Raw genomic sequence first — 12976 nt, 5'->3', positions numbered from 1 at the left:
CCTATACACTCAGAGAAACGAACCATTTGTGCCTAAAATATTTGTTCAAAGACATTTGATTGGTTGAAAGTCTCTTTAGAATTATTATATGCATTAACATTTTTATTTATTTATTTATTATTATTATTTATTTATTATTTATTATTTTTTTATTATTTATTATTTATTATTTATTTATTTATTTATTTATTTACTTTATTGTATTTATTATTTTTTATTAGTTACATCAAATTTATTTATAACTTTATATGTAAAGTATTATTTAAATTTATTATTATAATTAATTTCATTATTTTCAATTTTTGTATTATATTTATTATTTATTATTATTTATATTTATTTGTTCTTTTCTTATGTATTTAACAAGAATTTACCCTCAGCACACACACATTACGCGCACATTTAGCTTTTATGTAGCCAACTTTTGATGCCTCTCTGCTGTTTACTGTTAATGTCTGCGCATGATTTGCGCTTGTTGCAAATTCTTTGCCTGGGCTAATTAAATTCTATGTTTAAAGGCGCATTTAAATGTAATTTAAACTTGTTTCTTTGACAGCGCAAATTTCATTCAAACTTTTTTATGCCATTGACCCAATTTGTGTGCAAGCAAAAAAGAATACGTATACGCCTGTTGTGCTTTCTAGTCTGTAAATGACTTTTTACTTTTACTTTTTTTTTGTTATTGTCTGAAACACACAAAGCAAAGCAAAAAAACAACTTATGCTAATTATTTGCTCAAGTTGCCTTTTTAATGAATTCTATATTCTCGATAAAGCGCAAAGCGAGACTAATTAACATATTTATGCGATTTATGCGAGCGAGCGCGCGCGCCTCTTCATTTTAATAACAGAAATCGAAACATTAGTTTTTATCTTATGTGCGGATTTTCTGCTGCTCTGCTCACCAAGTCAAAGTAGTTTGTGTTCAAGGACTGTTTGTAAATGAAATTTGTAAGCAGATTTGCTTCCGCTTGTTATTGTAATTTTTATTTAAACTTTATTATTTGCTTGCAAAACCAGTTATCAAACTTGTTAGCTAGAATTCTTGGTAGCTGTAAATTACATTGGTAATACCAACATTACACCAACTGATGAGGCGAGTCGTGTTTGCTTTTGCTGGAAAAATTATTAGCACATTATATAAAAATAGTATGGCGAGCTATTTGTTTGAAGCACCAACTGTTTGCCATAACTAATTAATGACGGATTTAAAATTATACAATATTTTAGATGCAGATGTTTATATAATGTTGAAGCGATATCCGTTTGATAAACTAACAGTCGGCTTTAGAAGCTTCAAACTCTTCTTTTATTATCTATAAATACATTAAGCCTTGTTATCAAAAAAATCTTAAAATATTTAATAAAATTAAATGAGTAGCAAAAAGTTAATTTTGTGCAAATGCCAACAACACGCGGTGTTCCCAAGCGGTCCCCCATCTAAGTACTAACCGCGCCCGACGCTGCTTAATTTCGGTGATCGGACGAGAACCGATGTATTCAGCGTGGTATGGTCGTTGGCGATAGCTTCCAATCCAAACAATAGCTATGTACAGCTTTTTCTAAAAATAAACAAATGAGCTTCACAGCTTATGCAAAAAAATTGCTTTAGAACTTTGGCGTAGCTTCTATTGTCGCATTGAAAGTTATAGCAACAAATTGTTATTTGTTTTGTGTGGTTTTTGTGATTTATGACTTTTGTTTGAGCCTTGTGACTAATTTAGTAGCTACATTTATATCTATATGTAGATAAATGTATTTTGTGGCAATGTCAATTGAATAGCGAACCAATCAATTATTCGCTTTGACCAGCAGCTACGGCTAAATACATTAAATGCTGGATTAATTGCTAAGCGAAGAGTTTTGCATTTAAATTGGAACAATTAGTGCAAATAAATTCATAAATTATTAGTGCAACTAAATAGAAATAAAAAATAATAAAAAATAAAAAATGATAAAAATGAAAAATAAAAAAATGATAATATTTATTTCTTTATTTATATATTTATATTATATATATTTATTTTTTTATATTTATATATATTATTTATATTATATATATTAATTTTATATATAATATAATGTTTATACTTTAATTTTATATACATTAAAAAGTAGATTTCTTTTTACATATTTTATTTTTTTAACCATATACATGTCGTATCTCTTAATATTTGCTTTATTATTTCATTCACTTTACTTTGTGAAAAACTCTCATTTTACTAAGCAAAACATATTTATTGCAATATTATTTTCTCTACAAGCAAATAAAATAAATTACGCTCAGTGCAAATTAGAACAACAAACAATTACTCACGTAATTGCCAAGCACTTTATACTAGAGCTCGGGTTTTTTTTTTGTAATTTGTGACTGACGTTCTTCTTTGGCTTAAAGCTATATAATTTGATCTATTTGTTGTTGTTGTGTAACAGTTTAATGCTTAGTACGTTTTTATTTAAACAAATTCAGTTTAGTTTTGTCTGTTTTTTTTTCAACTCAATTGTTTTGGTTTTTTTTTTTTTTTTAACTCAATTTTTTTGGTTACCGCAGCTGAAGCGAAGCTTTTGTTGCATGACGCATTTGGCGATCTCAAGTTCAAATCGCTTTTTATGGCTTTTTATGTAATCACGTAACACAAATTACATTAATGTTTGGCTAGCGAGGCAGCAGCGGAATTTATTTAACTGTCTTTTGTTTGTCGTTGTCGTTTTTGTTTTTTAATGGAACTGCAATCCAAATGCTAGCCGCATAATAAAGTGAACAACTCTCAATTAGGTAGCTAAAGAAGTTCTTTTTGGTTCCATTAGCCGTTCGACTGGTTTCACCAGTTTCCATGGTAGACAACACAAGCAGCTGCTGCTGCTGCTGCTGCTGCTGTTTTCAATTTCGTTTCTTTCACAGCAGCAGCAGCTAAAGACAAAACAGACCGCGAAGACAACGACAACGACAACGACAACGACGACGACAACAATAAACAATACCATTTATTGATGTGATAATCTAAAGATCAAGGTCTTCCTTTTGCCATTTCAATAAATTTTTTTATACGTATAGAATTTCTGCGTTGTGAAACGCGTAAAGAACTTTAAGCAAAAGTTTGATTGCGGATTAGTGCGCGCCAACAACTAAAAAAAAAAAAACAAACACAAACGAAAGTAAAGCAAAATTGGAACATCAGCGGCGTCTATGTTGGCTCTGAGGATTGAGAGCACTGAGGCTTCTGTCTGGCAAACAGATTTATGCTAAAAACAGCTGCAACTCAAATGAGTCGAGGGAATTGTTGTTGAAATGCAATTGAAGTGAAAACACTTGCGAAGGATTTGCGTAAGAAAAAAATATATATATAAGATATAGACGAGCAAAATTTAAAAGATTTGTGACAACTTTTACACGTTCATTATGCAGCAAGCGGAAAATTGTAGTCGAGCGACAATGACTGCAATATACACTTTAATTTTATGAACTTTTTACAATAATTGATTTATACTTAAAGTTAAAACTCACAGTAAAGCCAACTGGACTTCAAAATATGCTTTAATTTTTTACGATTTTAATAGTTTTAATTACAGTAGTTCACACTTGACTGAGAAATACGCTTTGATTTGATACACTTTAATTTTATAGGCTTATATTTTTAATATTATTTTGTTTAGAGAAGAATATAATTTATTGCATATTTTAAATCAATCACTCGACTGCAAAATACACTTTAATGCTTAATAATTTATGACAAATCTCGACTACAGCATACACTTTTCTTTAATATTTATAAGCGAAGCTGCTTCTCTATGTTGGCCACTGCCAAAGTGAATAAAAATTCAAATTCCAGCAATGACTTTTTGCTCAAGTCTCGCAACATACTCAAGTGACAAAGGTCGCAAAGACCCGACAACCCAAACACTAAGCAAAGTAAACACAAAGTAGAACGAAAAAAAAAAAAACAAATGTCTCTAGGGGGTTAAATAGCAATAGCTGGTAATGCTCACAAATGTGTCACGCACAAAATCGCAAAACAATGAGAGAGAGAGAGCGCAAAGAACAAACAACAAGTTCGTTGGGTTCAACAAGAGGCGCAAAAAAAGAAAAGAAATGAAATGAAACCAAAGTTCGTTTTTTTTATGCACTTAAGCAGCAACAGTGGCGACAGTCTAAAAATGCGCGCTGATAACCAAAAATGCTCAAAAATAAAGAGCAAGAGTAAAACGCCAGAAGAAGGCGTCAAAGTTGTCGCTTATCTGCGCCTCATTTGCCAAAGCAACAAAAGCCTCATCAATTTCAAAGGCAAGTCAAAGATTGGACAGCAGCAGCAGCAGCAGCAGCTGACGGCAGACCAACATATGATAAACAACAAGGCATGCTGCCAAAAAAAATTTATTTTATATATATAAAAAGCTAGCGCTATCAACAGCCAAACTGAAGTGTGCACAGTGGACAGTGTCGCGGCCAAAGTTCACTCAACTTTCAACTTGTAATTTGTCATACGTTGGACATGAAAAACTGAAAACTGTTAAACTGCAAACGACACATCCTGCTGGTCTGACAGCGCTGTGCCACGACTAGGCCAATAAATATTTAAAATCGCCAAGTGGCTGCAGCAACATTGCGTATACGCAATAAAATTTATGTGCCTGACATTGCAAATGGCTTTAAACTGTCGCATATTTGCGGAGATTGAAAGCAAAAAAGTGTGGGCGTTGATTAATTTGTATCTTCTACTTAGCAATATATATATATATATATATTTAAATTGTATTTTTCTTTATGAGTTTTCCTGCTCGTGCTGCGTGCATTGAACGCGCTGATTAACTCTGAGTTATGTTCGCTTGTTCACAGGTGTGCTATGCATAAAGAAAAACAAAAAAAAATTATACAAATTTGTGCACAATTAAAGTAAAAATTATAATTTGCAATTAAATAAATTTATATTGTGGGCTTGCAAGTTGAAAGTTAACAAATAGCAAATGTTTAATAATTGGTCTAGTTGATTGTGGGCATATTTTATTTTATTTATTTTTTTTATTTATTATTAATTTTTATTTATTATTATTTTTTTTATTTAATATTTTTTATTTATTATTTTTTATTTATTATTTTTTATTTATTATTAATTTTTATTTATTATTTTTTATTTATTATTATTTATTTGGCTAAGAAACTGCAACTATCTAATGCATTGCTAGCTAAGCATTTATTATAAAATATTTAACAAAATATAAAATGAAATCAAATAGAATTTGTTTTGCTCTTTGGCTCAAATGCTGCGAATCCTAAGTGCGTCATTGACAATTATTGCTCGTCTTTATGCCTAACAAAAGCCCCAACAGTCGACGCCCAGTCAATAAGAAATTGTGCGTTACGCATACGCCACTTGTGCCACAAAAGAAGTTTAATTTTCTTGGCCCCATATCCCGAGGCCAGAGACTCAATTTGTGCGTCAAGAGCGAGGAAGCCAAAGCAAAAAAAAAGTCAATAAAATAACAACAACAAAAACTAAAGACAATCTTTTCTGCTTGTTTTGTTGCCTTTTTTTCGGCAGTTAAATTGGCAGCTGTTGCTGTCAACATATGTTGTCAACTCCAAACTGTGTTTTTGTTGCATAATTGATTCAATGCGGCTAATGTAGTTGTAGGATTTCTGTGCTTTTTGGGGCATACGATTAATTGTTTATCGATTTGCAATTAACGTCCCAATGGGCCAGGATCATTGAAGGGCGCTTGATACGCTTTGGGTCGCACATGGATCTCAAAGTTCAGCTGATACCATTCAAAGCAATATGCTTCGGTCTTAAGCCAATCTAATGCTTCAATGGGAAAGCCGCGCTCCATGAGAAACTTGAATACAACGCCGGCAATCATTTCCTCATTGGGCGTGCGATTGCGCGTTAAAACGCGCAATTTGCCTGCAAAAACAAATTTTATAATAATAAATCAATTAAATATGCAAAGCTTGCAGTTACGTTTAAACATTTTTCGATCCTCATCATAGTCGCAAAAGTAGGTAACAACTAAATCCTTGTGGTTTGTATAGATTATGTTGTTCTTAAAATAAGCTGAAAGCGTTAGCAGTTTAGTTTGCTATTAATTAATTAAACACAAAACTTACGCGAGCCCCTAACATTGTAGGAAGCACAACGACGGTTATAGTTTATTGTAGGCAGCGGTGTTGCTATATAAGCAAACCAATAACCCAGCAGCTGTGAAATGAAGTGAAATGAATTTATTGCATTGTTAGTTAATCAAACTCACTTTTTCTTTAACAATTTTTGGTTGTGGCAGCATCTTTGGACACTTGTCTACATACAGTTTGTACTCATTTTTATTGACTACATATTGTTTGCTTTTATCCGCTCTCAGTTGCATCAACTGCTGAAATATTAAAAGCAGAGCTACAAAATTCTTACTCAATAGCAACATTTTCTGCACTAAACTAAAAGTTTGTGTGCTAACTTTTGCTGCAAGCTGCTTAGTAACACTAGGCAACAAAGTTACAATACACTGCAAGAAATTGAATACAATTTAATGTTATTTAGCATTAAACTACATTTTAATTGCACAACAAATCAAAAATTTTAAATTTATGTGCTGTTTATATTGTTCTAATACAATAATAAAATTAATTTAATAATAAAAAAATTAACTGCTTGTAAAAATTAAAATTGTGTTGAAATTTTTCTTAGCATGTTAATTGATTTTAATTGAAAACTAAAGCCGAAAACTTAAAAATATTTATTTATTTCAAAAAAATTGTAAATAAAAATGTATTAATTATTAATTTAAAAAAATTTGTACATTATATATATTAAAATTTGTATAAATTTTGAAATATATTTTTCGACGCATCATCAAAACTAAAATCAAAATATTTATTTATTTTTCATACAAATTGTAAATAAAAATGAAATAAAACTATAATTTAATTTAATTTTTAATCCTTTATGCAAACATGTTGCCTAGTGTTATAAAATACACTGCACATTGCCTGCAGAATTCAAAATAAATTAGTTTTCGCTTTAAAAAGCTGCTGATGACATTAACAGACGTACGATATATTTTCTTTTTATGACTTTTGTGTTTTCAGCTGCTTGCTTAGCACTGATTGTGAGTTATGTCTGGTCAGTTATTATATTTTATTTGAGTTAACACATGCTGCGCTAAGCGTGTTTAAGCAGTCTAGTGTTATATATTATGCTACATAAACTTAAGATATTTTTTTGCTGTTGCTGTTAATGATGTTGATGATTCACAAGCTCTCAGCGCTTGACCTGTTTGTTTCTATTCTATTGTGTATGACTCCACACATATTTGTTGCGCTTTTTTGCAATTAGTATTTGTCATGGTCATGGCCAAGGCAATTGCATTATGCCATTTCCTGTTGCCAACACTTGACTCAACCTAAGTTAAGTTAAGTGAAAATATTGTTGCTTCCATTTCTTGTTAGAACTCAATTTTAATTACTGTTTGGCAATTTTGTTAAAATTGTTGTTGAATTTTTTATTTTGCCTGCCAAATCGCAGCAGCAGCAACTCGACATCTGATGATTTATTCAATTTGTGCTATCAAGCGTTAACATTTTGTTTGCCTGCTGGCAGCTAACAATTGTTGTTATAATTGTTATTGTTGTTGTTGCTGCTGTGGCCATTGAATGGCATCGGAAGTTTGTTGGAATCAATTGAGTTGAGCTTGGTGACCCCAGCAGGCAGCTCTAAATAGTCAAGGCCGGTCAGCAATTTACACTTCAAATAGTTCTTATGCTTAACTAGTGAAAAATGTTATTAAAAGTAAAATAAAATATTAGAGTATTCAAAATGTTTGCTGCTTTAGATTTAAAGTTAATTGTTCATAGTAAAGTAAAAAATAACTTAAAATAAAAGTATTAAATAGCATAAAATAATAAAAAAATTATACAAAATATTATTAAAAGTAAAATAAAATAGATTAAAAGTTATTTGTTCATACTAAAGTAAAAAATAACTTAAAGCAAAAGCATTAAATTGCATAAAATCTTAAAAAAAATTATTCAAAATGTTATTAAAAGTAAAATAAAATATGAGAGTATTCAAAATGTTTGCTTCATTAGATTAAAAACTATTTATTCATATTAAAGTAAAAAATAACTTAAAAGCATTAAATAGTATAAAATATTAAAAAAATTATACAAAGTAAACTTAGTACTTATTATTATTATATTATTTATTTTATATATATTATTTTTTTTATATATATTATTTTTTTTTATATTTAATTTTTATTATATATTATTTATTATATTTTATTATTAGTATTAGTATATTTTAAGCTTCTTAGCGCCTGTGGCTTTCTCAACTTTTATTAAATTAAAACGAATATTAGAACTGCGTTTGCAACTTGGCAAACTCAATTACATTTGAATACCGCAATCTAACCCATTTTTTGAATATGTTCTCGTTATGTTTCCAATTTCAAGTTCACTTCACTGGCAAACAAACTTTTGTGGCATGATAAACTTTTCGCCCAGTTAAATTGCAGCTACTTTGTTGGCTGCGCTCTCTCTCTCGCTCTCTTGCGCTTGAAATTTATGGCAAACAAATTATAATTACAACTGTTATTGGTTGTCAGTTATTGCTGTTAGATAAAAACTACAAAATTATTACACTTTTCAGCTTCATTTGTTTTACAGCGAAACTTTTTTTATGCTCGTTGTCGTGTCAAAGTTTTTGTTGTTGTTCATTTTTTTTCTTTGCTGTTCCACGCTAATTACTTTTGCTGCTTTTAATGAGTCGCACAAATTGGCAGCATGCAGTCTTTTAATTAATAGGTTTTTAGTAAGACCAACCCAAAAATATAAAAGGAGGAGGAGGAGGAAGAAGAAGAAAAGTGCGTGCTCTCGTTACACAGCAGACACATCGAATCGTTTACTTTAATGCATAATTTTTATTAAGCACTTTGGCACGCCTCGACCGAAGGGCAAACGTGCCGCCAAGCAAGGCGCAAAAACTTTATGATTTCACCTCACCTGTTTAGCAAAAGCAAAAAAAAATATCATGCACATAAATAAAATAAAACGAAATAATAGCAAAGCAAAGTGCAATAAAGGGAAACTTGAGACAGAGAGTGAGAGCAACTAAAAGTGCAGTTTATGCATTATGAGCAAAGCTCGGAAGCTGTGTTCCAAGTCTGCTTAAAAAAAGTATAGAAAACTTTTGGCTTGAAGCATTTTCAAACTATTGCTTGTATAAGATTCTTTGCATAAATCGCAAAAGGCTAATGACAAAGACTTTAAAATTGTGATTTCATTTAAAATTAAATTTATGTAACTTATTTTTATATTTACTATTATTGAGCGCCGCTTAAAATGTAAAATGAATATAAATTTCAAAGAAAATATAAAGTATTTATTTTAGTGAAAATTCAATTAAATTTTATAATTATTACTATTGAGCGCCGCTTAAAATGTAAAATTAATATAAAATTTATTTGCATATAAATAAATTTAAAAAATATTAAATATTTGTTTAATTCAACTTAAGTAAAATTAATATAAAACTTATCGGCATATAAATAAATAAATTTCAAAGAAAATATAAAATATTTATTGTAGTAAAAATTCGATTAATTTTTATAATTATTATTATTGAGCGCCGCTTTAAATGTGAAAATGATATAAAAAAACTATGAGTATCTAAAAAATAATTTAAAAAAAATATATTAATATTTCTTTTTAGTAGAAATTCGTATAATTGTTATAATTATTATTACTTTAAGCATATTATATTTTTGCTTTTTTTATATGCGTGCATGTAATATAAATAAATATTAAAAAAATATAAAATATTTCTTGTAGTAAAAATTCGATTTATTTTTATATTTACTATTATTGAGCGCCGCTTTAAATCCACAAAAGTGCCAGCGATGTGACGTATACGCCGTGTACTACACACTTTCAAAATTATTTATATTGGCGCGTGTTGACAATTAGTCAAAAAATTTTAAAAAAATATAAAATATTTATTGCAGTAGAAATTTGTATATGTTTTATAATTATTATTATTGAGAGCCGCTTAAAATGTAAAATTAATATAAAACTTATCAGCATTTACATAAATAAATATTTAAAAAATTATAATATTTTTTTAAGTAGAATTTATTGAGTAGAAATGTGTAATTAATAATAAATAATCAACTATATATGAAATGACTACTTAATTCAATAACTGATTTGCAATTTAAAATGTGCTTTCTGTTTTCTATTTAAATTAAAAGTTTTAACTACAATTTCGCTCGCTCAAATTTCTCGCACTCATTTCAACCACAAGGTTGTTCAATTAGACAATAAATGTGGCCACACACAATAATGAGAACAGTAGCAGTTGCAAGTGGCGGAACATATTGTCCAAATTGTAATGTCAAAGTATCGCAAAATGTGTGTTGGCCGTATAAATTTCATTTATGGCTGTTAAATTAATTACTGTCAACACATGCGACGACGGCAGCAGTAAGAACAACAACAACAACAACAGAAGCAGCAGCAACTGTTGTTGTTTGAAAAACTAAAGCAGGCCAAGCAGCTAAAGTCCAAGCGTCGTCGGTCCGAAGATGCTGAAGAGCATACTGGGCAATATAAATGATGGCTGGGCAGCGAGGGGGTGGTCTGGGGTGGGTGGGGGTCAGCAACGAGTGTTGAGTATAAACACAAAGTCATAAAGTTTTTACACAAAAACATTTAATTTTATTGCATTTTTGGGCAGCAGCCAGGCAGGCAGACGACGTCGCCCAAGGCACGAACAATGCATACGCGCGCGCGTGTGTGTGTGTGTGTGTGTGTGGGCATGGTCTGGGGGCCAACTCAATTTGGCGCAAATCGAGCAAAACTGCAACAGCAGCCGCTGGCGAGGCCGCAACTCGCGGCCAGCTTTACAACAATTTGGAGCAAAACTTTTGCAAGACTGACTGACTGCATGACTGAATGAATGACTGATGGTTCCCACACAAAACTTATGTGCGCTCGCTGACGTCAGCAGCTAAACAAAAACACAGCCAGCCCGCAGTCTATGCATGGGCATCTCCTTCTGCTGTTTAAGACATCTCCTAAAAATGGGACTTGAAATGCAAAAGCTTGGCGAGAAATGTTTTTGTTGCTCATTCTTTTTGCTATTTTCGGCATAGAATTATGCGAAATGGCGCAATGTACAAAATGCAAATGTAAAATCTAAATATTGCGTATACGTAATGTGTGTGTGTGTGCTGCATTTACATCAACAAGTGGAACAGCAGCAGCAGCAGCTCTCTGGGCTGCATGCCAACAAATTTCTGCTCAAAATAAAATGATGTTTAATGCATGCTCCAAGCATTTCAGAATGTTTACAATAATGACGATGGCTGTAAAAGTGAAGCGTTCGTTTCGCTCTAGTCAAATGTTCCAATTTCTAATGTGTGTGCAAAGGGCGTGCAGAGTGTGGGCAGCGGGCGGGGCATGTTGAAAATAGAGTAGAACCGCAAGGCAAATAACAAAATGCGAATTTCTGCTTAAGTCTGTGAAGTCAACTGTGGCAAAAGCTGCAAAATCATTGTGCAATAATTTTTATAAATGTGCCAAACATAATGCTAATATAATTTGGTATGAAATATCTAACATTATCTATCAATATAATGAATGAAATTGATATGAAATCAAAACTATGCTTAAATTTTGCTCAAATAAATCAAATATTTAAAAAAAAAATGCATATTAAATAAGAATTCAGTTAAAATTTCAAGCAAAGTCAGCAATATCACTTTTTTATATAAGTTTAGCTTAGTTAAAAATATATTAAATAAGAATTGAGTTACAATTTCAAGTAAAATTAGCATTATCACTTTTTTATATAACTAGCTTAGTCAAAAAAATTTATTAAATAAGAATTCAGTTAAACATTTGAAGCAAAAGTCAGCAATATCACTTTTTTTTTTATAACTTTTAGCTTAGTTAAGTATTTTTTTAGAAATTGTAAATAATATAAAAAGTATACATAGATATGAATCTGCAGCTTTTCATTTATTTAAATCACTTGTTTTCCACATTCCACATTTTGTCAAACTCAAATTTGTTAACTAACTAAACTGAAAACAGTTTGCAATCCAATTTGCGCTTCTCTACATTCTTTTCCAACACTAATCCGCCAATTTGTGCAGCATTTCAATTATTTTTTTTATATGCAACACTTGCATGCGTGCGTGGCAAGCATAATAGACCTTAGCTGCAGGCACAAAGGGTAAACTCTGTAAAAAAAATTGCTGACCAGCTGTCGTTGCCTTAACTGTGGCATTCCTTATGGTTAGGCGGCATGTTTAGGAATTGCAGCACTAAAAACACTTTTATATGAGCAACAACAACAACAACTGCCCAACCACCCACAGACAGACAGACAGACAGAGAGAACAAAGCCACCCTCGTTGCGTTTCAAGGACAACACACACATTTTGCTTTACTCGCAAGATCTGTATCTATCCAGACAATGCAGAGTGGGGTGGGGGTGGGGGTGGGCTGCTTGTTACATGGCCGCTGGCATATGTCTGGGTATGCTCATTAGAGCCGCACAGCGTGGCGTGGCTAATGTGACAACAAGCAGAAGCTTAAGCTGTAGCCTGAAACTGAAGCAATGCGACGCCCTTTGGGGCAGGCGTCTGATTTTCATTTGACTTTACCTTCGCCAGCGCCAGCGCCTTTTGCTTTTTGCTGTCTCCTTGGCCTTGTCAACTTTCAACTTTTATTTGCTTCCTTTTCTCTGGTTCGTTTTATTGTTTTGTTTTCACTGCGTTGGGTGTAATTCAATTTGCTGCTGCCACAATTTTCATTTGTGCGAAATTTCAAATGACTTCGGGATATTTTTACGCTTTCGCCCTGTGGCGAGTCCCGAAAACCATTTCATGCACAATTTGTTTAGCTTTTATTTTTATTTTGCCGCATTGTTAAATTTGCCTTGGCATTGGCTGCCCCCCACCCCCCTTTACTAAAAAATAAA

At 31.5% G+C, this 12976-nt stretch overlaps 1 protein-coding gene and 1 non-coding gene across 2 annotated transcripts; both read right to left on the bottom strand.

Moving 5' to 3' along the window:
• Positions 1–1402: 1402 nt before the first annotated feature.
• Positions 1403–1521, bottom strand: LOC117135010. The gene has a single exon (XR_004458950.1). It is a non-coding gene; the product is annotated as a 5S ribosomal RNA (ribosomal RNA).
• Positions 1522–5196: 3675 nt separating this feature from the next.
• Positions 5197–6410, bottom strand: LOC117135009. The gene is made up of 4 exons (XM_033294792.1): positions 6246–6410; positions 6103–6193; positions 5957–6049; positions 5197–5899 (listed from the first exon to the last, which is right to left on the bottom strand). Exons 1-4 carry the CDS (start codon positions 6357–6359, stop codon positions 5679–5681), a joined length of 519 nt encoding a protein of 172 aa, XP_033150683.1. The 5' UTR covers positions 6360–6410; the 3' UTR covers positions 5197–5678.
• Positions 6411–12976: the final 6566 nt, after the last annotated feature.

The sequence above is a fragment of the Drosophila busckii genome, unplaced genomic scaffold (assembly GCF_011750605.1).
Source record: "Drosophila busckii strain San Diego stock center, stock number 13000-0081.31 unplaced genomic scaffold, ASM1175060v1 hic_scaffold_28, whole genome shotgun sequence".
NCBI lineage: Eukaryota > Metazoa > Arthropoda > Insecta > Diptera > Drosophilidae > Drosophila > Drosophila busckii.
Note: the sequence above shows the minus strand (reverse complement) of the source record. Positions and strands in the feature narration are given on the sequence as shown.

Excerpts from the sequence above, each read along its gene's own strand:
- LOC117135009 (XM_033294792.1), bottom strand. The coding sequence starts at position 6,359 with ATGCAACTGAGAGCGGATAAAAGCAAACAATATGTAGTCAATAAAAAT. Across the intron at positions 6,050-6,102 it reads CTACAATGTTAGGGGCTCGC|CTTATTTTAAGAACAACATA; the intron begins GTAAGTTTTGTG and ends TAACGCTTTCAG. Across the intron at positions 5,900-5,956 it reads GGATCGAAAAATGTTTAAAC|GCAAATTGCGCGTTTTAACG; the intron begins GTAACTGCAAGC and ends TTGTTTTTGCAG.